A 26984-nucleotide genomic window follows, 5' to 3' on the forward strand; every position below is an offset into this window, starting at 1 on the left:
GGATGCTCACTATCACCACTCCTGTTCAATATAGTTCTGGAAACATTAGCCACAGCAGTTAGAAAAGAGAAAGGAATAAAAAGAATAAAGATAGGAAAGGAAGAAGTTAAACTGTCACTATTTGCTGATGATATGATACTTTACATAGAAGACCCAAAAAACTCGGCTGAAAGACTTCTAGACTTAATTGACAGATTCAGTAGAGTAGCTGGATACAAGGTCAACACAAAAAACAATGACCTTCTTATACACAAATAGCAGACTCACTGAGAGAGAAATTAGGGAAACAATTCCTTTTACAATAACATCCAAAAAAATGAAATATCTAGGAATCAAACAAAGGAAGCAAAAGACCTCTACATTGAAAACTACAGCACTCTGAAAAAAGAAATTGGAGAACATATAATAAAATGGAAAGAAATCCCTTGTTCCTTGGTAGGAAGAACCAATATAGTGAAAATGGCCATACTTCCAAAACTGCTATATAGATGTAATGCAATGCCAATTGAAATTCCAACAATATATTTCACAGAACTAGAGAAAACAATGCAAAAATTCATTTGGAACCAGAAGAGATCTAGAATAACAAAAGTAATTCTAGGCAACAGAGACATGGCATGGGGTATTACAATCCCCAACTTGAAACTATACTACAAAGCTACTGTGATAAAAATGGAATAGTACTGGCAAAGAAACAGACCCGAGGATCAGTGGAATAGATTAGATGATGCAGAAACAACTCCAGACATACTCAGCCACCTCATCTTTGACCAAGGTTCCAACCATCCTCATTGGAGGAAAGATAACCTATTTAACAAATGGTGTTGGAAAAACTCGATTTCAACCTGCCAAAGATTAAAACTAGACCCATATCTATCACTATGCAGTAAACTAAGATCACCGTGGATTAAAGATCTAAATATTAAAATAGAAACACCAAACTTGCTGGAAGGTAAGTTAGGTAGAACTCTTGAAGATATTGGCATAGGAAAAGACTTTATGAACAAAATCTCAGTAGCACAGGAACTAGCAAAAAGAATCAGCACCTGGCATCTCATCTTATTAAAAAGCTTCTCCAATACAAGAGAAACCACCAACAGAGCTAAGAGACGACCTACATTGTGGGGAAAAAAATTTAACAGCTGTGCCTTAGACAAAGGACTACTATCTAGAATATATAAAGAACTGAAAAAAATCAGACCCCCCAAATTCAAAGACCCAATTCAAAAATGGGCATCTGAAATGAACGGACATTTCTCAGAATAAGAAGTAAAAGCAGAAAATAAATATATGAAAAAATGTTCAACATCACTGGTCATTCGAGAGATGCAGATGAAAACAACACTGAGATTCTACCTCACCCCAGAAAGAATGGCTGCTATCAAGAAATCAACCAATAACAAATGCTGGCAGGGGTGTGGGGAGAAAGGAACCCTTCTCCATTGTTGGTGGGAGTACAGACTGGTGCAACCACTGTGGAAATCAGTATGGAGAAACCTCAAAGAACTAGGACTAGAGGTCCCATTTGACCCAGCTTTTCTCCTGCTGGGTGTCTTCCTAAGAGAATTAAAAGAATCATACCACAGAGATATATGTTCACCCATGTACATAGCAGCACAGTTCATAATAGCTAAAGCTTGGAAACAGCCCAAGTGCCCATCAACTGGAAAATGGATAAAGCAGATGTGGTTTTTTTAATAAATGAAGTACTACTCAGCCGTAAAGAATGAGAAACTAGAGACATTTATAGCTAAATGGTGCATATTGAGGCCATACTCTTAAGTAAAATAAATAGGACATACATGTGTAAATGCCAACTAGTTTCTCTAGTGTGAGAAACTGACAGGGTAAATAAGGATTAAAATGATTAAAATGAATAATTGATAATCTGAAATAGGAAGAAAAGGTCCAAAGGGGTAGGAGTGGTGGGCGGGGAAGGGGAAAGGAAAGAAGGGAAAGGAAAAATTATGAGAAAAAGAGAAAATGGAAACAAAGTCTTTGTAAATAGGGAAGGTTGGCTGGGGTGAAGGGAGCACAGAGAATGGGGAAAAAATAAGAACCAAGATACATCATGTACAGGTACAAGCATCCAATGATAAATGTAAACGTATTGTATACCTAAAATGTACCAATAAAAGAATGTTAGGGAAAAACATAACTAATGGGTACATAAAGAGGCAGAAACCTATGTAGGCCAATCATTCCTCTCACTAAACCCCAGTGAGGAAATTATATATTTAATTGACCATGGCTATCATTAACTGGAGGGCTTTATTTTCAATTTCTGAGGTTTTCAACAACTTTTAAGATCAACAAAAGCTTTTCTGCAGAGATAACCCTCAAAGAACAGAAAAATGAAATTCCTATCCTCAAAAGTTTTCTCTGGATTTCTCACCGAATGTCTCATTTTTTAAAAACAAGGCAAAGAAAACTGAAGATGAAATGCTTAGAGTGAAGATGTGTCAAAATATAGAAGTGTGTTTGTTTTTATTCCCAATCTTTTCTTTCTTATCAGCTTAAAAATGAAATATTCAATAATTCTTTCTCAGAATAAACACACACACAAATAATCAAATCTATCGAGACCACACAAGTGTTCAAGGCTAAAATGATTGCCAGTGCTTTTGATCTGGGCCATAACCACCAGATTATTGTCCAGCTCACCTATAATGAATTCTCTAATTGAGAGAAGACAGAGGGTAAAACTTCCATCTTTTACAACTTCAAAAGTTTCTCTACTTGTTTTAAATATATGGAACAAAATTAATGCCAACTGCAGTAAACTATCTGCTTTGTGACACTATTTAAAAATATTTATATCACTGTGTGTATCAGATTCTCCCCATTGTAGATTAAATATATAACCAATGGATTAGAATGGAGCTATTACATTCCCTCTCCCAAACAGAGCACATAAGTTTATCAACATGCTCTTCAGAATTACTCTGTACTAGCTTCCACAGATGCATCTATAATACATTTTTTGTTAATCTGCACTCAGTAATTAGATTCCTTACTCTTACATATAAATTTTCACCCACATGACAATGTTTAGAAATTAGATATTAAATTACAAGTTGGGAGTAAAAATTAAAAGTTCTAGTTAGTTATTTTGTTCATTACCTCTAGAATGTGGGACCACAGGAGGTGCCTAACAAACAGTGTTGTAACTTTTGCCAGGACAGGATTGCAAAGGAAAATCCTGGAAATTAGTTCTATTGCTTTCTCCTTTGAAATAATTTACAAATCAACATATAAATTAAAATATTCTTCTCAGCACAAAAAAACTTTTTAGAAAAGCATCCAAGTTTTCAGCCTACACTTCTTTTACAGTGTTACTCATTTGCAGAGCTTTGTCATTATATTCCCTTCACATAACACTCTTCACTTTTAGATTAATCTGCTGAAATGAGATGCTAAGGATTTGCATACAGATTTGACTATACAAAAATAGATATGGAATTAATAACAGTCTCTATATGTTTTAATTTCTCCTACACTGGAGTACCCTTGCCTGTAGCAGTATTCCTGGCTTTGAAAGTCATCAAGCTGATTTGTCTGCTCTGGGTTATGATGCCACATGCTGCTATACTGTCCCCTGCAATCAAAGCACTTGCAAAGATAGATTCCATGCCTTCCTCTATCGAGTATATTTTATAGATTGGCAGTTTTGATCTTCCTCCCCCACCCCAGGGGGGATAATCTGCATCGTAACAGCTTTCTATAGATACATCTGTCATTAAATATGCCATCTCATATACCATCCATTTTTAAAACCAAGTTTTCTCTAACTTTAAAGTGCTACAAAGTTAAGACTTTTCAGCCAAAATTGAAAATGAGCAGCCTTGTCTTATACTTTTGAACTGTTACTTAGAGATATACTCCAGGTTACCCCAAAGTCAAATAAGTCTTTAAAAACTGCCAAAAGGAATGAAAAGTTATCACCATGCTACTAGTAGTGAGAAATGCTTTCTATCATCAAGACAAAAGTGAAGCATTTTTCTTAAACTTTCCTGTACAGCTCCCTACAAAATGCCATGACAAATGGATGAATGCATACCAAGGAGAGGCTGGTGAGTAACTGCCAAACAGGCGCCCTTTGTCTCTGCTACCAAGATCACTGATTCTCAAAAAGCACTGACAGTATCTATAAAAACAGGATGTTTAGGAAAACTGCTCTCATTATACTTTGGTCAGAGTGGGTCAAGTCTGATGGCTCTGTTATTTGTTTTTCAAAGACAGAAAATACTTTGTTGGATAAATAGTCCTACACTAAATTCCAGAAGTAGAAGCCGGTGGTTGCTATTACAGTGCTGATGCACAACTAAGACCAACCAGGATACATACAACAAAGTGAAGGATCATTTCCATCCTCTTAGGTTGGAAAATACTCCAAATTAGAATTCTGCTAGCAAATTCAAGAGTGAGAAAAACCATCATAAATTCTTCACAACTCTCTTAGAGGCTTGCAGTGCCCAGCTTTCCAATGGTCTAGAGGAAGAGTTTCAGGACAGGCATTAACATGAGCTCTTTATCACTATGTCCCCAGGGAAACCATTTACCATAGCCACTGTCAGGTTCCTCATATGCTAAATGGAGATGACTATATCTCTGCATAAGTTTTAGGTGAATCAGTGCATAGCACACAGGCAACCCATAAGGGGAAGTTTACTACCATACTGTAGTCATTTTAGCAAAGTTTTTTTTTTTATCATTTACATAAAAAGTATCAATGACTATGTATGGAATACTGAACTAATAAACATATTTTGTAGTCTGAAATTGATTTCTTATAATTGTTTTTTATAATAATCAGAATACTAGACAGTTTGAGTATTCAAGAATATTTTTTTCTTAGTTGAAGTTGTCTCATAAACTTGCTCAATTCTCAGAAAACTAAAACTTCATACTATAGTTCCTCAAGAATGACCTAGCATTCAGTTCATATTAGTCATTTTTATGGAGCTAAATTCACTATTACTCCTAAAAATGACACCATAGGAATACTTACAATAAATGCAAAAATAAACTTTTATTATCTATTTTAAATGAAGTTAAGCTGTCCACATTTTAGGGTGTTTATAATGCTCTATAAACAAATCCAAGAATCTTTGTACTACATTAGCACCTTGAAGAATACTTACTCTATGCATTAAATTAAAACTAGTATCCATATTATTTCTGTCATACTTGAGGGACTCACAAATGGATGAGTAATTAATATACTCAAAGCTTGCAAATAATGTCTCAAATTTACAAAATATCTATAAAGGATTAGTGCACTTGAAAAATGTAAAATTATATTTATGTCATCTACAGTGAGCAGGTATAACCGATATTAGGTAAAGTATGTGCCCTGTGTTTTTTTAAATAAGTGAAATGGTAAAGCTACCAGAATGTCAAAGTCAACTAAGGATACCTGCACTTCGAAATGCCAATAAAATTTCACTCTGACTTCCATTCGTCACTGTGTAGAATGTCAGAGTCTTGCCTCCAAAGATTTCTGAACATTCGTAGCAAGGTTAAGCTCTCACGTTCACCTCAGCATATCTCCAATGGCTTTGCTAACTTCTTAGGGGATCTTTTATCTTCCTCCTGCCATCAACCAGACTCTTTAACCATTCTCTATTTCCATGATGTAGCTTTAGCCATCCTCAGTTAGAACAATCTAGCTTAGCCCTTTATTCTATTCCCTTCTTCTAGGCCCATCTAGATAGACACAAAGAGATCATCTAAACAAAGACGATTCTCTCCATAAATTCTGGAGTCAATGGTTTGGACTTTTCTTTAAAAATTATTTAAACTACCAACTTCAAAGGCCTTTAGATATAGTATAGTATGTAACTCATTCCCAAAAGATTTCTAATCCAAACCAATGTATTTTAGAATAGTTCCATATTATCAGTAAGTTTCTTTTTACATTTTAACATTATATTACTGTTTACTTTTTAGAAGCTGAGGTATAGGACCATGAAAAGGAAGATATGCTTAATTCTGGCCTTAAGAAAGATGATGGTTAAGCAATTACAATCAGGTTACTGTTGATTCTAACCACATCTCCAGGTATTATTCTGTGCATCATTTACTCTCAACTGTTTGCCATTTGGAAGTTCTTCTTAAGCATGTGCTCTTCAGGCTTTTGCTGGAGTGAAAAACAACTGGTACCTGTGTGGTTTAGAGATAAAAGCATGGTTTAAAAACCCAAAGACACAGAATTCAATTTGTAACTGTAAAATATTAGCTATATGATCTAGAAAATCATTTAACTTCTCTAAGCTTCATTTCCTAGATAGAAATGTGAGGTAAACAAAATGCTACATTTAGGGACACATTGTAGGATGAAAGCTTTTAAGTATTTTTGGAAAATGTAGGTGATCTGCTTTCTTCCCTTCAACCACTTAGCTCTTTTAAAAGCATCATGGAATAGTTCATTTCTATTTAGCTTCCATCTAGGTTCCATAGTGTGGTTTTCTTTTAATCTCAGATTGTGAGATCAAACGGTGGATCTTATCTTCTATATCTGAAATTCTGTCCTCACATTGGCTCATTCTGCTGTGTAGATTGGGGGGGAGTAAAGGTTGGGTAGAAGGAAGAAGAAAAAAGTAACTACTAGGAGCAACTGGTTGTTAGCCTCTAAATGGATATCCCAATTCACCAGAAACTTTTAAGTAGACAGGTCAAGTCATGAAGCTCCAAATGTCTACCAGGCCAGTGGTTTTCTCATGTGACAGCTGTCTCCAGAAGCAACAAACCAATGCATTCTCACAACACAGACTGATCTCCTGCAAGCAAACCTTCAGGCCCTGGCTCTTACCTTAGCAGGATCCAAGCTTACCAAACTCTTTCCAGTAGGCTCCTCTAGACTACTGCCTAACAACCTTCTATCATAAGTGAATCCAAGCATCTGCTTTTCCAGTTCTTTGCTTGCATCACCAAAAAGTAAAACTGAAATTTTCAAACAGTACCAGCATAATTCTTGGCTTCCAATCTTAGTATGATTTTGAAAACTTAATTTTTAAAAACCTGCTGTTTCCCTATTTTGTTGTTGAGATGTTTTCCAAGTTCACGTTCTACCTAGTCCTAGTCCAAGTACTGAACAATCTCAAAAGATCACTGTCTCTCACTTGATTCTGTCAACAAGGAACCTTCTTAGGTTCTGGACCCTTACCTATGGTAACCAGGCTCACACCCACATTACCTCCTTCCCTCCAGGCTTAGACCTGAGGGATCCCTTTCTTTTGAAAGAGATCCATTCTTCCACTAACTCCTTACTGAGGACTCTTTGTCTGTTGTCAATATTGTATACCAGTATACCACTAGTCTTGGTTCCTAGGAGATGCTCTCAGCATTTACCAAGCAAATGGAAGCCCCTCTTCCTTCCATCTTCTATTTTACTCTCTTCCTTCCCTCATCTGTAAATGTGCGTAATGCACTTGCATCCTTTAAAAAAAAACCTCTCATTTGAACCTGAATTTATTTTTCTAATTATGCTCTCTTTTCTCAGCTAGACTTCTCTCTCCTTTTTAACCTTCTACTCTCCTTTTTTTTTTCTAAAGCCAAATATTATTCTTAATGAAAAATCTGTGGGTCTCCTGTGGACTGAAATATGTGTGGAACTTAGAAACAACTCATTCTGTTCCTCTAGATAAGAATGCACAACAAGCTAGATAATAATTGGGAAGTTTCTTGATAAGCTCAGGCTCAGAGATGAAGTTTAGATGATACATTCATTGTCCATGGATATTAGGTCAAGATAACCTTATTCCAATTTTTTGCCAGTGTAGCTTGTATCTGTGGTTTCTACTCTTACTTTTCCAGTCACACTTTAAACTACTCTGTTCTAGTTTCTACCTTCTTCCACTCCTCTGAAATTGCTTTCGCTGCAGTTCTCCTGATTGAAAAGCATGGTGGACATATTTTGGACTCTGATGTCTCTATGGTCTTGAACAGATCTCCCTCATTGCACTTTCCTGTAACACCCCTCTCCTCCTCCTCTGACCTTGTCCATCCCTCATTTTCTGATTTCTTCCTGAGTGCCCCACCCAACACCCTCCTTGCTAGTGTTTCCCAAGCTTGGCCTGTTTCCCGACTATTTCATGCCCGTATGTCTCCTCACACTATTTGCTACCTCCACCTATTAGGGAAACAAAGGCAAGGTCCTCTCTGGGAGTCTCAGGAAGGAATCTTGATGAAAGTGAAGAAGTTAGATCCAGTGAAGTAGAGAGGGTGAGAGAAGAGTAGTAGCACATAGGGAGTGCTGGAGTGTCACATGCTTAGTGAGCTGAGGAGATGGCCCACCAAACCTTCCTGTTAGTGGCCCCCTCCCATAGGGAGTCTAGGGAGGGGCAGTTGAATTTTACTGCTTACATACAATTCAACCTTTTGTACCCATCGGTTCCATGACTATGGATTCAACCAACTACAGTTAGAAAATATTTGGGAACATTTTTTCATCAGTACTGAACATGTATACTTTTCTTGTCATTATTCCCTCAATAATATAGTAAAATAACTATTTACATAGCATTTACATTTTAGGATATGTGGTGATGTGATAGGTTTTAGGCAAATATTACACAATTTTGTAAAAGCATCTTGAGTAGCTAAAGTTTTCCTGTTGATGGTATGTGTGTGTACACATACACATGTGCATTTGTGCCCTAAAACCAATTTCCCTTCACAGTGGATAATGAGGAACAAAGTGGTTCACTGGGTTTGTCCAATACTGTGTTTGCCTAAGGGCACAATTATTGAAATGATTGGACCATAAAGTTCAAGGGGAAAGCCAGGTAGGGATTAATGGATATATACAAAGTAGCCAAAAACCTGAGACCAGATTAGGCTATCCTATCTTACTTGTCCTCTGTAATCATTACTCCCTGCACTGTGTTGCTTCTGGACCTTGCAAAACTTCTACCATCATGCCACCATACTAACTGGACTGCTTTGCTACTGGAGCATAGCCTGGGAGAAGACGTAGCAAGGTTAGGAACTTTGCTCAGCATCTCAAGACTGGTAAGAAGTGGGGCAATTTCACACATGTGTGCAACTATACTGTGTTGTCTTAGCACACGACAACTCAACCTCCATGAAATCTGCTGTTAGTTCCCAATATATTCTATTTAAAATTTAGGTGCTAGAAAAATAATATCTTCACTCAGAAAGCTAAAACTATGATATTTTAAAAATGTTAATGAAAGTTTATGTTTTTATAACTTTAATAGACACTAGAAAATCCAAAGTCCCTTTAGTGGATATGAATACATTAAAGTTATTTTAAATGAGAAGAATGCAAGCTTTATATAAATTTAATCAAGATGAAAACAAACATAGCTTCTAGGAAATTAAAGAAGCTTTAACAAATGTTCTTTCATTAATGGAATATCCGAAAAACCTTGTCAGCTCCTAGAGGGTAGGAAGTGTTTGCAAAATTAATCTTGTATCTGTGACACAGCACTACGTAAGAACATAGCATTCACCAGAACATCAGGAAAGCATCAAATATATTGCTTTTGAGTAAATGCAGTAGCATTTGTCTTATTTTTATAGTTTTAAAGTGCTAATTTTGTAGCTAGCTCCTCATTATCTTGCTTCCACTTGATAAAAATTAAAAGTTGTGCTTCAAGATGAGCTCAGGATTAAATTTTCTTCACAAAAATAGGATCTTTTTAGTAGTTCAGAAACTATACCTTACAACAGAGACTGTATATTTTAAAGCACAGCTGCAGGATATTTAATGCTTATTTTACTTCAGTACTGTGAATTTCAGATTGAAATGGGATGGAGTATTTGTGAATTGGGTCACAATGTCAAATTCTACAGGAACCTGTAAAATTTGACTATCTCTAACATCTTAAATTAAATGCTAATGTGTATAGCCATACCGCCTGATTTTTCTGAATTCCTCTCTGCTTATCACACTTTAAAAACTATGGAAAGTTTTCAAGATGCCTTGGCCCCAAAATGAACAAAAAAAGGGAAAGGGAACAGAGAGGGAGGGAGCATGCTGGAAATACTGAGTCTCTAAAGAAACATTCATTTTGTGTTCTGTGGAACAGAACTAAGCCTCTGAAATCCACATTCTATAATCTATACTACTGCTACCTCAGGCAAAGCTTGCAAAATACCAGACAGATGCCAATGACTCAATCCCCATCAATTAAATTGGAAATATTTGATTATTTGGTCAAAGATAAGAAGAACTTCAAACATGTTCATCTGCTCCAATAAATAGGTGCACATTTCTAAATCAGAAATATGGAGGGTGATATATACCTGCCTTTTTAAAAGGCCCTGTTAGCAAATCTGGCCACCCCTCCCTAGTCATGTTTAGATTCACAATTGATTTATTATAAACTGGGCCTGAGGAAAGAGGCAGATGGCTGAAGGTATTAGAAATGTCACTGGCGATTTCCTCTTCTTTCCAATTACAGGTATTGTACTGTACACAGGAAAGTGAGTTTCTCATCTTAAGTACACAGTAGGGAGAAACAAACCTGAGAAAATTGATATTGTTTTCATTAAGTATGGTTAACACAGGCTGCATACATTAGTGCAAAAGAAGAACAAAGAAAATGTATTTCTATTTACAGTAGGAGACAAAGTGGGATAGCAAAAGATATATAATACATTGATAGATTTAATAAAATGGAAAAGGAAACATATAGGCCTATATTGAAAGGATACTCAACTTGATACCAGGATGATCAATCTAGCCAGTCTAAAATGAGCTCCTGTGCTTTCTTAGGCCTCACTGAAAAATATTAAGTTGCCATAGCTTTAAGACTATTTAAGGGAAACCCTGGAATTTTTTTAAAAAGCTAGTTTTACAGTCCAAAACAAGGAATATTTGTTATAATATTGAGAAATCCATACAAAATTTAAGAAGTACAATGCCAAAATTAGAAATAGAGTACAATGAGAAAATATAAAATCAAATAAATCAATAGAAGGAATGTACATTGGGAGTAAACAAATTGCACTGATTTCATAAATCCATCATTTTTCTGTTGTCCAAGAAAGTACAAATCTGTTTCTTCTGTTACCAAGTACTTATTTGTAGCCAGGTTGAAGTTTCTTCAGCCAAACCAACAGGATATAGTCCTGGTGGTTCTTTTCTTAACTGTTGAAATACATATTTAAAGAACAAGGAAGATGCCACCAGATAAAGTTTTTATTAAATGTATCTACATGCACTAACATATACACTCATTTTTCATGTTCATTTTGTATATGGGACCAGTAATTATTGGACTCTCATTTATCCTCTTCCTTACTATCTTAACTTCGTTCATTAATTTATTAAGCACTTAATCCTAGGTTACAACAATGAAAATTAGGGAATTACCAATAATTGAGGCATCACCTAGAGAAGACGAGCCTAGGACTGTCTCTCTAGTTATGAGGACAGCAGAAGAAAAGTGAACAGAGTGCAAACATATTTAAAGCAAGGGAGAATTCTGTCAAAACAGGTGTAAAAAAACTGGAGATAATTATTGAGAAAAGCTGAGAAACATCTACCTCCTAAAACATCATTTCTTCCAAGTACAAATAGCACCACTACCCATAACATTTATTTATCTTCCTATTCCTCTTTGTCCTTGATAACCCAAAAATCCAAGTTCTATCTGAGTTACAATATAGGTATTTACCCTCCATGTGAGAGAAGATGCAACTTTGTTCCCTGATAGCCAAACTTTTCAAAGGACAGCACTTCAGCTATTTCTCCACAATAAGATTGAAAGCACAGGTCAATTTGGGGATATTGATAGCAGATGCTACACAGACTCCTATATATCCAAAACTGTAGCCAGGAGAGGTCTGGAAGGATATGAAAGTGGGGATAGAACAAGGACTAGCAATAAATGGTTAATGGTTAAAGCTGGGTTATAGGTATGTGGAGTTCAGTATATTTGTCTCTGCTTTTTCCATAACCAAAAGGTTAAAATGGAAACAACAAAAAAGTAAAATAAGGTAGAGCTCAAACTATATCCCAATATAGTCAGTAAAAAAAGGGAAAGTAAATAGGAATGAAAGATTAGGATGGCATGAGTAATACCATTTATAGATAATACAAATGCTTTTAGTAACTTAAATTCCTTCCTTCAATGCACAGCATAGCTAATACCTGGATACATACCCATTTTTATACCCAGCAAAATGGATTTACTGAGCTTTTATTTCTCCTGAGTTATCTCTGAAGAAATGGCTCCTAGCCAGGGATCCAAGAATAAAAGAAAAAGGAAAGAAACCAAATAAACCACAAAGTATGCAATATAACCCCAGAATAATCAAAAGCTAATAATGTAGACAATAGAAGAAAAACAGGTGTGATGAACCATTACCTTCCATCTTGAATTTTTACATCACTAATCACTCAGAAAGTCACAGAACAAATACTTTAAATTATATTGTTCTTTATGGAGCAGGTGCTCAAAAAATGATTATTAGCTAAAAATGGCATTGTTGGCTCAATTGTTCAATTAAACATGACTACACTACCAAAGCTTGACTTTTAAATTTATGCCACAGTGAAGGAGTTTTTTGATAAATCCAACATATGAGGTACATTCTACCTGATATCCAAAGAAGACCATCAGCCACATATCCAGCATGACATGAAAGGGATCTGTCAAAGGACTGCACAAAAGTCCATTTGTTCTTCTTGGGGCAGTATCGCTCAACTGTAGGCAGAACTTGCCGTAGTTCATTTCTGCCCCCAACTGCATAGAGGTATTCATCCATGGCACCCAATACAAAATGCTCCCGGCAGTTTTTCATGGGTGCTATTTCTGCCCAGGAATTACTACGAGGGTCATAGCGGCAAGCAGTCCTCACTGCACACGTTCTGCCACTGGCATGCTCCACTTCCCCTCCTGCTACAAATAGGAAGTCCCCCATGACTGCCACACAGTGATGGCTCCTCCCCACTGGCATGGGAGCCAGCTCACTCCAGTTGGCAATGGCAGCTATGAGAGCATTCTCCTGGTCCACAGGATTAAAATACCGAAGTTCCTTGACTTTACAGACCTCACGCTTTTTCCCACCAATGATATATAGTGTGTCTGACTGGAAGCGTGGTTTAGTCCTGCAGGTCTGCCAGACAGGCTGTGCATAGATGCTCTGGTGGTATTCCAGGGCCTCGTTGACAAGGGCGGTTGCAGTCTCACTTGCCTGGACCAGGGGGTGTGACAGGGCAACTGTATGGAGAGTATCCACATCCATTAGGCCAAAGCGGATATACTGCAGAAGCTCATCCATGTACTGGTAATGGCAGTTATGTTCCAACCACCTCACAGCTAGCTGAAACAGAGGGAAGTGGGATGAGAGGAAAGAAGAACAACCACAACGGCATACAGGCAGGTCACCATGTACTCTCTCAGACAATTAATACAATTTTTGCCACAAAACACCATAGCAGTAGAATATTTTGAGACTTAAGTGAGGGGCTTTTTTTCTTCCCATATCAGCAGACACACAAAATAACCCAAGACAGTGTTATATCAGTTAGGAGCAATGTTAAGCAACACTAATGGAGGTTAATGATATTTAGGGTGAAAAGTAATTGCTTTCTAAATCATGAAAATACTGTTGTGAACAGCCTGTTTTCTTATTTTTCATACATAAGAGGTTTAGTATACCCCACAAAAGGAAATGTCAATGGTGAGCAGTGCCACCACAGCTCAAGTAGCACATGTCAACCTGTGGGCAAGGTGTTGCATCCATATGAGTAAGTAAGAAAATTTGTGATCACCTGAGACCACAGGGTGTACCTGGGAGAAAATCAATATGACACTAGAAGAATGATTTAGAAAAAAAAACACGACTCTCTCCCACCCCTTTGGTAGGTATAGCAGTCAGGAAGCAAGAAGAGGAAAAGTAAGATTATGGCTTATCAATTTTATTTTTTTCTGTCAGTTTTCACCTTGAAGACAGTTGTTACCTGTGCAAGTAAAATGCTGACAATTTGTTAGGATCATTTTCACAAATAGGATATAGAGGAGTTTATCTTTGTATTATGGATAAAAGCAGAATATAATCCCTTTTTATTTTCCCTTCCAGATCTTTTTGAAGAACAAAAGGATAACTTTTCTATAGGCAAAGAGAATTTCCTAAAACTGAAGCAAGTTCACTAAGTCAAAAATAACAAAACTAAACATTACTTTTAAAATGCCATAAAAAACCAATTCATTTATGAAAAAACTGAAGTAATTTAATTAATGTGACTTAATATTTAAGTTTGGCAAATGTTCCCATGCACTAACATAAAATAGTATGTCTAACATTTCCAGTATATTTGATTTGAATTATTCTTAGCAATACTTAATTCAACTAGAACTCCTAAAGTGGATCTGAAAGAGCAGGAAAAAGCAATGAATTAGAATATTAAATAATTCTTGTTGTGTTTTACTTGCTTTCCAACTCACAGAATTGGGGTGCCGGGCTTCCCTGTTCAGATGATGCCTGGGCTACAGGAGGAAGGAGAAGAAAATCCAGGATCCTCAGATCATTACCCCTTGGCAAAATGATCTGGCTTTTCTTCTAGTAAAAATAATCACTAGGTTGTCTGAAGCACTCAATGATTTCAGACTTTCAGAGTTTCTGCACCCATTTGAAGAATGGCTCCAAATGGCAAGGTGCATTTTGTGCTTGTTTTGTTAACTTCCAAATAAAGTTAATTCAATTGTGCTATGCAGTGAAGTGCATCTCTTAATTATAGAGTGAAAAGGAAAAAAAGAGCAAGAAAATGCTAGTTACCAATGTGGCAGGCACTACAGAGGAAAAATGAATGATATTTTAGATGTTTTATAGAAGATGGCATTTTTTATTTAAATAGGATACCAAGCTAATGAAAAAAATATATGTATGGTAACATCATCAATAATCAAAGTTGTTGCAAAAGAAAAATGTAACTCATCAATCACCAGGTGTCTACTACAAGTAGAGAGGATTCTCACACGTGGCATCCTAGTCTTTTTTTTTTTTTTTTTGCCCCAACTACAGAAGTTTCAAAGGAAGAGATTCCAATTATTTCTCTAGGGAGATACTTCAACAACTTAATAAATAATTTTTTATTCTTTGCCCACAGATCCTTCTAAAGTTCCAGAGATAGTCATGTTGCTCAGGGTCATTTCTTATGCACTAGGTACAATTTTCTGAAACTTAATCTTTGATATTATCCCTAATTTGAGTAATTCTAGTTGATATTGTTTTTCTCTATAAGCAACTTCTCAGCACCCTTACATCCTTACAGCTCTGCATTTTTCATACACTGTAGTATATATAGAAAACAGCACTGGAGTAACAATAGATAAATATCCATGTCGCTATAGCCTCTTTTTATAGCATAGTATTGCCCATTTAATTATTTTTCTCTTTCCTCATAAATCAGTTCTTCCTATGTCATCATCAGTCTTCCATCCCATCTCTGTATATTTGCTGGTTAATCTTTATCTTCCTAGCAAATGGTGTCATTAACTGCATGGGAGGTACACAAGCCTCAGCTATGTTCTGCTTTTAAGGAAATCTCTAATAATTCGAATTGGCAATGAAATAATGACCATTGTGATCTATTACTGAATAACTTCTAGCTATCTACCACTTCATGTTACATGTATGATGATGCTTTCAACCCTCGATTTCCCTAAATACTATGTATTACACATTTTTTGTATTTTCTAATGATTTTTATCTTATTTTTTCCAGCATTTCTAATTTCTTACAGATCATATATAATTTTTGCTTCTTTAAAATTTACTAACATTTTCAGACCAGATAAGTCATTCATACTTGCTGGGTTTATCTTTTCTTCACATCAAAGGCATATGCAATTTACAATAAACTATTCTCCCACCAACTTCCAATCTTACTTGCATATGAATGACTTGGAGTATTGGGACAAAATGCAGGTTTGGATCCAGTAGTGAAAATGGTGGATTTGGAGTCCATGAGCTCCTAGTTGATGCAAATGCCCCTGGACCTACACTCTTGAGTAGGAAGATTTTAGACAGACGTTTATTCATAAAAGTGTTCTTGTTCCATGCTGTCTGAATTTACATTAGAAAAGTGCATTAACTGTTCCATCTACTAGGATAAATTTCTGTCTTACTAGATAAGCATACTGTTTCAAATTTAAGATATTATAAATCTAATTAAGTCAAAGAAATTATTAAATAAATATATAGGACATTTGATTAACTTAATATTATAAGTAGCATGTTTTGAGACCCTGGTTCCATGAGGTTTATAAATCAATGACTGACTTATGTTAGCAGTAACATAAAGTAAGTCAAGTATATATCAACACTGCACTTTTGCTTTTGCAATAATAAATGTAAAAATATTACTGTGCCCTCTTTTTACTTCTATAAAAAATAAATGAGAAAAACCACTGAAAACAAGAATAATTCTTATTTGGTCAAATAATGAAAGAAATGGCAAAATAAAAAGTCAAAATAACGGACCACTTTAAAGTGCTTTCTATGGTTTGAACTTAACCAGAGCACTATCTACTGCTGCACTGAATTAAGGGAAAGGTTTTGGAAAGAATCTTGGTACTTACTTGAGGGGCTTAGAGACTACAATGAACAGAAGACTGATTCCTCACTGAGGCATCATGGAACCCACAGTTAGCTCTGTGGCATGTTTTGATGATTATGCTTGAAAAAAGACTGTTCTGCAAACTAGCAGCTTTACAACGACACTACAAGGAGAAAAGCTACCTTAGAGGAGGCTGAAGTCCTGTTCTAGCTTATTCATTCTGTCATATTGCTATCCTGCCCCCTTACTGTAATGTGGGAAGAAAATGAAGCATGTAGCCAAAATCATCTCCCACCCTTTTAGTAAACCCAGCAAGAGTGGAAAAGAAAATACTGATAAATTTGAGAGGGTGCAACAAAGAATACTTAGGAAACATGGTAATTAGGCAAGATTTTACTGTACAATTTGAAGCATAGTGGATTGTCATGTCAGCAGGAGATTGCTCATGCATCCTGCCTAACTCAGTTCATTTGAGCCACTAGAGAATTGTTCCTTTTTAGAAAGAGCATTAGCTAGAGCTTAATCCAAACTCAACTCATCTTTCTCATCTTCCATATAACAGTACCCAGCCATAGTTAGCTCTAAATATTTGTGGTATAAATGGAAAAGTTTTACAACTATTCTTAGGCTATTTCTTCAATTTTTCTTGAAAAAACAATACAAATTCTTTTGTATACTTATTTATTTATCTACCATAGGCTTCAGTTTCCTATTGTATTATCTCATTTTTATGGCTTTCTCATGAGGCCTTTATAACCCCTCAAAAATCTATACTGAAGCTAGAGATGTGAGCCCTTGTTTCCTCCTTCACATCAGTGGTGCTGGTCTCATCTCTTTGAGCTTCTTGAGGACTTAATAAACACTGTAGTCTTTTTTTTTTTTGGTATTGAGGATCAAATTTGGGACCTTGCGCTTGCGAGGCAGGCAGTGGAACCAGAGCTAAATCCCTGGCCCAACACTGTAGTCTTTTAAACTCTCAAATAAATAATAAAACTTTCAATCCAGAAGAAACTTTAGAATCCACTTTATTTAAACTTCTCAATTTTACAGATGGAAATGAAATCCAGACAAGATCAATGACTTAACCCAAGTCATGCAACTAATTAGCAGAAGAGCTGCAACTAGAAAGCCAGTTTTTAAACTAAACAATGTATTTTTCTATTATATCACGTTGTCATTGTTTTTCCATCAATAATTATTTTAAGGTAGATTCAAGGCAAATATACTCAAGTTCAATATAACTTCAATTAGAAAAATAAGTCTATTTTTAAAATAGGTATATTTTGTTACCAGATAGGTTGACAATATTTTTCAATGAATCTTACTTATAGATTACTTCTGAAACATACACCAAATATTTAATGGTACCATTTGAGCTTGAAATTAAAAAAAAGTATTTTGGAAAAATAACATATTTTGGGTCTTAAATTATCGTTTCACTTTTTATGGGCACATGTCTTTTAATTCTAGGTTATTCCATGTTAACTAAAAGCAGGTTCAAAATAATATGGAAAGGATAACATTTCTTTTTAGTTTTCTAAGATATTTCTACTGATTGCTATCTTAGGGAATACAATATAATATAATAGTATAGTATATAATCCTACATTCTATAAATATTGCTCTAGTTAAATTAACATATGTAATTGGAGCAGGAGTGTAGCTCCACTGTGGTAGTAGACCTACCTAGCACAAGCAAAGACCTGGGTTTGAGCCCCAGCACCACAAGAAAAGAAAAAAATAACACACATAATATACTCATATGTATTTCAGAAATATATCAACTATATGGACAAATGTTACATTTCCAAAAATATCAAATCCTTGAGTTGTGATCATTTACTGTTCATGTCCAACACACTCAAGCTGCTGTTTTGAAATCTAACATGACTGATCCTTTTAAAGAAGCAGATGTTTTGAAGTGTAACTCTGCTTGTTTATATCCATATGTGTGCATTATAAAACTTGAAGTAATTCTAAAACAACAAATGTTACCCTCATGGATTTCCAGAAAGTATATTAATTATGAAGTTATCCCAAATCTCAAAATACACACCAATGTGCTCTCTTCCATAGAAGTGTCTTTATACCTTGTAAATATACACCACAAGTATCCTTACAAAGCAGGCTCTCATCAGATAAGTGATCAAATCTTTTGGAGCAACACTAACAAAAGATAAAGCCTGTATGACGAAAGTAATGACTACTTCTTTATCTTGGTCCACAAATACTCTGTTTTCATGGAAAAGAATGCTCTTATCACAGAACATGTCCGCCAGAGCTGAGTAAGCAATGACTGGTATTTTTGTTCATGCCCTTACTCTGCCCCTTTGGCCCCAGGCAGCTGTTATTATTCACCTATCTAAATTTTGGTCATAGACAGCTTTGCTGAAAGTGCAAAGTGAGCCCTCTTCTTTGCAGGAACCCATGCTGTGAAGGGACACATTTCTATGTCCTTGCCAGTCTTGACATCCCATTCAGATAAACCAGAGCACCAGTCTTCCCTAGGTGCCCAAAAAGCAGCATAAATCCCATAATTGTGCAATTTCAGAAATGGACAAAGAAAGGGCACAGCAGTAAATCAATAACTGACATTCCTGAGCCTCCACCAAAGAGTTGGGAATATTAAAGAGCATCTGGGCAACAAGTTGTGGGAAGCCAGGGCAGCATGTTTGAATGGTATGAATAACAATACATAGGTAGAATTTTTCCTTTCTAAATAGACTATCAGGCATGCGCTCTATAATCCCACATCCTCAAAGGGAAGTTCAATGATTGTTACATGTAGATCCAGGTACACTATTTTATGTACTATTTTAAATGCCATGAATTCTAATAAACATAAAACTTTAACATGATATCCTCCTAAGATTAATAGTTTCTCTAGACTAAATATTATAAATTTGTCTAATGTAAGTGAGCAGGTATTGAGATTTGCTGTGCTACACCCAGCTCACTTCTTTAATGTGAGTCATGTATAGTACAAATAGTGACATATTAAGCCAAAATAATGACTTCCACAGAAAAGAAACCTTATATTAATAAATAAATACACCAAATCTTATGGTCATGTTCTCATCTTTAAGATAGCATTCCCATAAAATCCAAAGAACCAGAAAGTAGGGATGCAGGGTCAGAGTATTTTCTCCTACCAGAACAATGAAAATGTTACCATGGAGGAATATTACAAATTACAACAGTGCTCACTCAAGTGGTATAATTAAAACTGTGTTAACATTTTGCTTGTAAAACAGATTTTTCAAGGGAGGTTGCACATTAACCATTATGGCTGACTACAGAAACAGTGTATTTTTTCCTCAAAGAAGAATATTTCAGTAGAATCAAGTCTGATGAGGCTCAAGATCATATACTGTCAGAAAAAAAAAATAACCTGACAGATTTTATAAACAATATTCAGCTTAGCAGATATGATAATATTACATGGTCTTTCATTGTTTATTTAAACTTTTATGAAGCTATTTGGTAAATGCTCTTATTTTCACCTTTTACATAAAATTTGTACTCTGATAATTACCTTTATACTTACTGCAAGGCTCTAAAAGCAAAATCCTTGATACTGAGTATGTCTGTTAACCACAGATGAATAAAAAACACATGACTAGAGAAACCACATGAAAAGTACTCTAAGGCCTATTACATTTAAGTTTCAGATATTTAGGAAGGTAAATAAAAATTGACCTGTTTTATTTTGGTTCAATCTCATAACACAGGAAGATTTTTTAAAAGGTAAGTTGTAAATCCAGATGAAGAGAAAATAAAGATAGGAAAAGAGGTAACTTTAGTATCCTGCGATATCCATCCAGTCTGTCTATCAAAAGTGGCTACCAAATTGAGCTTATCTTCAAAAAGCCAATAAAAAAGTAGCATACGGATGTGGGTGACATTTGGCCAGTCAGGTGGCTTCTCATCTGTAAAAGGAATGAGTTGTTGCATTGGTGAGAGAGTTTCTTCTACCTCTAGGATATATGTCACCTATGGATCCATCCAAAATATTCTAAAGTAGAATCCTCCCAAATTCCTACAGGCAGGAGAGGCAACCAAAATTTATCACTGTATCTAGTGTGCAAACCATGGATTTTAACAGGATGAATAGTTTTTATAAATTTTTTTTCAGAGAAACAAAGTGAGGTTTTTTTGTCTATAATTCTGTGCTTGGCAAAATATTTTCACATGTATGCATGTAAAGGTTTGTATGCACACAGAACCCTATGTTAAAAATGGGTTACACTAGCATCTTTCTTCCTGGGAACAACTGTGACCAAGTTATATTATTCAATCTAACAGATATCATCTCTTGTAAAAATAAAATCTCAACCAAAGAACATACATTTCAAATTTCTACGGTGACTGCTTTAAGGTACTGTTTATTTAAAATCCCAGATGAGATCTTAAATGTAAATATAAATATGTGGTTTATTGTTAACATAAATTTTATCTCTGGACTGTCTGTAAATATATGATGCCTACATATAGAGCATACAAAACTTTTTAGATGGTAAGAATGCCCATTAGGACAATAAAATACAAACAATATCACCCTTGCCAATAGTGCTGCAGGGAAAGTGAAATTCATTCCTAGTTACCTCATATTTGATCAAACACATACACAATTATAGAAATAACATCCTGTAATTGCCTTTCAATGGTCTGGTAACCATCTCTGAGCCAACAGACAATATTTATCCGTCTAGTTGTCAATGGACAAGATTGCTTCAGAACATTACATGATTCTGGATTAATGCCATGAGATTCTAAGTAAGATGTTAGTGTCCTTTATATTTCTGTAACATGTCCTGCTTACTTTACATATGGTCAGTAAGATGTTAAGCCTATATTTTTGGAGCAATTTTGAAAAATAAGAGAAAACCAATTTTGTTAATCAAGAAAATCCTCCTCTATTCCATTGATGAACAGAGACTAGCCTGTCCTACTTGGGTCATAGCATCTCAAATTATTTCCCAACTACTTCATGCAATGAGGATGCATTATGGGGAAGTCAGTTGGAATGGACAAGGAAATCCTGATGCTTTCTTCTATCACTAATTAGCACATGCTCATCATGGCAAATGAAAAAAAGGCAGGATTTGATGTCAAAGACATATTTCTATAATGATACATTGTGCTATCAGAAAAAACACCAACACACTGAGACTCAATTTCATCATCTATAAAACATGACATTTCCTACGTCGTAGGGTTCTATAGAACACTGAGTGAGATAACATGTGAGAGTGCTTAAGAAACTATGACAGGCAATACATAGACTTAATACAGTGGCAACACAGCACCAAGAGATGGAGCTATTCCTCAGTGCAGTTATCCTTTTGAATTCATGACAAAGTCATCACATGCAAACTGTTTTTATATAAAATAATATCATGTAAAATTGAAATAAAATTTGAAAGATTACTGTGGATTATAAGAAATATTATGCAGTATTAAATACTTCACTGTTGTAAGGTGATAAAATCATGGTAGCACAACAGATTATGAACTATCCCTTCTCACAAGCCAATTTTCACACAAATGAAATTCTAACCCAGCAATTTAAGTTTTGTGGCTTTGTAAAAATCCCAAGTCAGAGAAGCATGAATGACTGAATAAAAAAGATAAACTTAAATGTAGTTGTTTCTGCATAATGCTCAGTATACACTGTTTTTCCTTGAGTATCCCATTGAAAATATGAATTTGTGTCCATATGAGTTCCCTTAAATCTCAAAATACCAACTCAGTCAACATATATCCCACTGAAAAAATGTATACACACTCTTCAGGAAAAGAAAAATAGCATGATATTTTTCAACAGATGGTGTTACCCTTATATGGGGGATCCTAGAGGATGTATACCGCAGAAAACCCACTACACTACCAGCCCTTAGAGAAGAAACTGAAAATACATGCACAGCAATCTCAATGGCCAAGTTTACCCCAGTAGCTGTTTATCATACAAATAAACATCTGGAAGCTAATGGTCACCACTTTGAGCACCTCTTGTAATTGTAGGGGCCAAAGATAACATGTATTAATTCCATGATGTCTCAATAAATTTAGCATTAAAATATTTATATAAGTTTTTCTTTTCTTGGAGTGTGTATACATTTTTGGCGGACTATGTATGTATGTATGTATGTATCTGTATACATATATGGTTTTAGAAAACTAAAATAATGGTTGTATGAGTGGATTACTTATGTTTATCTTTTGTTCTTCTGTAGGAAAATTATATAACCATGAATCTTTTCTTTCAGTTTCCTCATTCATCCATTCCTCAATTTTTTGAGTGTTCACTATGTGCCAAGAATGTAACTGATGAGGAAGAAGATTCTAATCAGCACAGATACATTCTTTCTTATTTGCCATTCAACTGCAAGCTCCGTTAATACTATAAAACTCAAGGTTTATTCTTGATCTCAAGAATCTTGATAGTTCCCTGTAAATCATATTCATGGAATTTTGAATTCAAGGGGGGAAATCCTACAAACTTGGAAGTTTCGATTTTTTGTAGACAGTTTCAAACATGTGCAAGACCATTTTTTTCCACATTTTCATTTCATTGGTGTTTTCAATGGTGTAGGCACATTTCTAATTTTTATAGTTTTAAAAGAACTGATTAATTTGTAAACATACCCTAGAGCATCCTGAGAGCATCGAGGTTTTACTATTTCTTTGTGAACTGACTTGCAAATAATGAGCCAATAGCAGGTTCATTGGCACATGTGCTCTCTACCTGAAATTAAACCTTTAATAGTATGACCAAATGGCCCTCACAGGCTCAAGCAACTGCCCCCAGGTCACTGACAGAGAGTCAAATCCCTCAAATAAGTGGTACTATGCTGAATTTAGGTGCTCAGGAAATACCTAAGCTGCATTTAAGAATTTAATGTTGGCAGGCTCCAAATAAAAAGAAAAGAATCCTCAAAGATCACTTGAAACATTGAGATGTATGAAGTGCAGAAACTGGAGTGAGGGATCTACCAACTGAAGTGCAAGACTAAACACTGCCAGGGGCCCGACTCCCCTCTAAGGGGATGGAGCATGCAGCAGGTACCATGCTGGCTGCTGGGGCTGGGGAAGGAGAACCACGGTTTATGCTGCCATAGATTGCAAAAGACCATCACCCAGTGACCACCTTTGCTATGTGAATTTCAGTTTGGCTACTGGCTACGGATCTTTAAAGAGCATATTTCACACTATATTCTCTAACTTCATTTTCTCATAGTACAAATAACTGGGGGAAAATGAGTACTCTATTCCCACCTTGCAATACTTTTGAGTTTGAGTACCTAAAATATCTTTATCCACAACACACTCTTCATTACAATTATCATAGTTTTTTGTTTTTTGATTATTTTTTTAGCTAAACAGAAGTTTCAGAGGATACTTAAGCCCATAAATGGTCAAATAAAATAGTGTGGGGGTATAAATGGATCATTAAAAAGAAGTGAATGTCAGATGAGTCTCCAAATAGAAATCAAATATGTAAGAATGAAAGCATCAGAAAGACTTAGAAAAGGTTTAGTCTGGATGGGAGCTGGCCTAGAGAGCCCAGTCTGTGTCCTTCATGCAAGAAAGATGGGTATGTGGTGAGGTGGCTCCAAGATGGAGAACTAGTAGTTCAATGGTTTTAGAAGATTTGAGGAAAGAGGGACTGCAATGGATGAAGGAACAAATAGAAGACAGTGGCTATTACAAAAGTTAATCCATGTGAGAAGAGAGGGAAGGATTGTGTTTTCATTTCAGTGGACAATCTCTGAATATTTGCTGATGGAAAACACAGGAGGCAAATCTAAAGAAATCACAAATCTTATTCTCCATAAGGTTTGGAGGAAGAGCAAAGGGAGCTCTGAAGTTAAAAGATGGAAAACTAAGGACCAAGAACTGAACCCAGCCCTAGAAGCAGAATAACTGCCAGTATAGGCAGAGGGACCTTCTGAGGGGGTCACCACTGTGGAGGGGGCACAGTCTTGGTAGGCTGAGTCAGTGTAAGAGCACAGGGGTGGGCAGGTCATGGGGCTTGTGAGGATGCAGCAAAGTCATCTATCTTGGAGATGATTTCCCAAACATCTACACAGCTTGGGGAGGCTGGCAGTCAGTCAGATTTGGACCAACACTTATTTGAAATCATGATATATTTGCTTTAAAAAGGAATGACCTTTGGAAAAACTGGATTTCAAACTGCCAAAGATTAAAATTAGACCCATACCTATCACCATGCACTAAATTAAGATTAAAGTGGATTAAAGATTTAAATATTAGGACAGAAACACTAAATTTGCTGGAAGATAGGTAGAACTCTCGAAGATATTGGTATAGGAAAAGACTTTATGAACAAAATCTCAGTGGCATGGGTACTTGCACAAAGAATCAACAACTGGGATCTCATCTTATTAAAAAGCTTCTGCACTGCAAGAGAAACCACCAACAGAGCTAAGAGACAACCTACAGTGTGGGAAAAAATTTTCAGCAACTGTACCTCAGACAAAGGACTACTATCTAGAATATATAAAGAACTGAAAAAAATCAGACCCCCCAAATTCAAAGACCCAATTCAAAAATGGGCATCTGAAATGAACAGACATTTCTCAGACAAAGAAATAGAAATAGCAAAGAAACATATGGAAAAAAGTTCAACATCACTGGTTATTCAAGAGATGCAGACGAAAACAACACTGAGATTCCACCTAACCCCAGAAAGAATGGCTGCTATTAAGAAATCATCTAATAACAAATGCTGGCAGGGGTGTGGGGAGAAAGGAACCCTTCTCCATTGTTGGTGGGAGTGCAGACTGGTGCAACCACTGTGGAAATCAGTATGGAGATACCTCAAAGAACTAGGACTAGAGGTCCCATTTAACCCAGCTATCCCCCTGCTGAGTATCTTCCCAAAAGACTTAAAAGAATCTTACCACAGCGATATATGTGCACCCACGTTTATAGCTGCACAATTCATAATAGCGAAAGCTTGGAAACAGCCCAAGTGCCCATCAACTGGAGACTGGATAAAGATGTGGTTTCTTTTTAGAAAATGGAGTACTACTGAGCCATAAATAATGAGAAACTAGAGACATTTATAGGTAAATGGATGCATATTGAGGCCATCCTCTTAAGTAAAATAGGACACATATGTGTAAATACCAAATAATTTCTCTAGTGTGAGAAACTGAAAGTGTTTAAGGATACACATGGATGAAACGGCCTAATAATGTATTTCTCAGATTGTGTTTCCATCGCGTGTCATATGACTGTATTGAAATTTAAATTAGGGAGAAGTTTGGCTTATGTGGAGTCTGCTAACTAACTGGAGTTTTTTTTCCAGATCATTATTTGTTCAGTGTTGGTTTTGGGGCTCTTTCTGAAACAAATCACATTCTCTGGTGTCTTATTGGTGCTTGAGATGCTTTTTTAAGTTATATGGGAAAATGTTTACGTGCTTTTCAGTTTTGTTTTGGTTGAGTTCTACTGTATTTGAATATTATTGTAGTTTTTTTCCCCTTGCATTGTTCTTCTTTGAATGCTTTTAATTTTTTGTATGTGTGTGTGTTTGATAATAAAGTTATTTAAAAAAACAAAAAGGAATGACCTTTACTTAAGACCCATTAATTTACAAACATAATGGATCTATAAAGTAAAACCATTCATTGTCTCCAATATCACAATATTAAAATTAAACCTCACACTGCTTTTCTAAATACCAAAAAACTATTGATTGATTTGATTGACATATTTCTCTCCTAATTACCTTTTTATTTTCCATTGCTTAAGAGCAAGGCATAATTAATCAATAATTTTATGAACCATCCCTGAGGGTGATTATATCCATGTTCTCACGAGAGCTAGACACCGAGAATCCTTTATGGTCAGTGTGGTAAAGAACCACATGCACAATTCTATTCTTATTTGTTTTAAAATAAACATTTTAGACAGCACTTCTGTGTAAACAAAGCCTGCATGAAAACAGTAACTGGATTCAAAGCCTTAATTCACTTTTGGAGCCTTTTCAGGTGAGAGTGAATTATTACCTAATGATTTTCTTTACTATTCAAAAACAAATAGCTTATTTTAAAAAGCAAGAAGTAAATAATGTGAAAATAGGACACTTGAAGCAAAATTATAATCATTATTATGCTGTCATTTTAACATCTATTCACTTAATTGTTTTACAATTGGCACATGAAAAAAATGTTCAAGGCTAAGTAGAAATATGCCCCTGAAATGAGGGAAAATGAAGACAACACAAACAAAAAATCAGAACAATGATTCTAGCTCTCAAATACCTGATATATGAGACTACTATATGCTCAGCCTGGAGATAGAAATAAGGATTTTTCTTTATCTTTTTCTTTTACTGTTTTTCTTTTTTAAAAGCTATGCATTAAAAGAAGTATAGAACTCATTACAATATTAGTTACGAGTGGTAACATCAG

General features: G+C 35.6%; 1 protein-coding gene across 6 annotated transcripts in view; it reads right to left on the bottom strand.

Moving 5' to 3' along the window:
• Klhl32 (kelch like family member 32) overlaps positions 1 to 26984 on the bottom strand; it is a 223595-nt gene that overhangs the window by 18838 nt on the left and 177773 nt on the right. For 5 of the 6 annotated variants that reach the window (XM_087187960.1, XM_087187961.1, XM_013078774.3 and 2 more), the window contains one exon: positions 12576 to 13302. In XM_087187960.1, coding sequence (XP_087044086.1) covers positions 12576 to 13302 — 727 coding nt within the window. The remainder of the gene's footprint in view (positions 1 to 12575; positions 13303 to 26984) is intronic. The other variant, XM_021242674.2, reaches the window with a different exon arrangement.

Source organism: Heterocephalus glaber, unplaced genomic scaffold (genome assembly GCF_053883595.1).
Source record: "Heterocephalus glaber isolate CG9 unplaced genomic scaffold, H.glaber_assembly_v1.0 deba00001523, whole genome shotgun sequence".
In the NCBI taxonomy this organism is placed as follows: Eukaryota; Metazoa; Chordata; class Mammalia; order Rodentia; family Bathyergidae; genus Heterocephalus; species Heterocephalus glaber.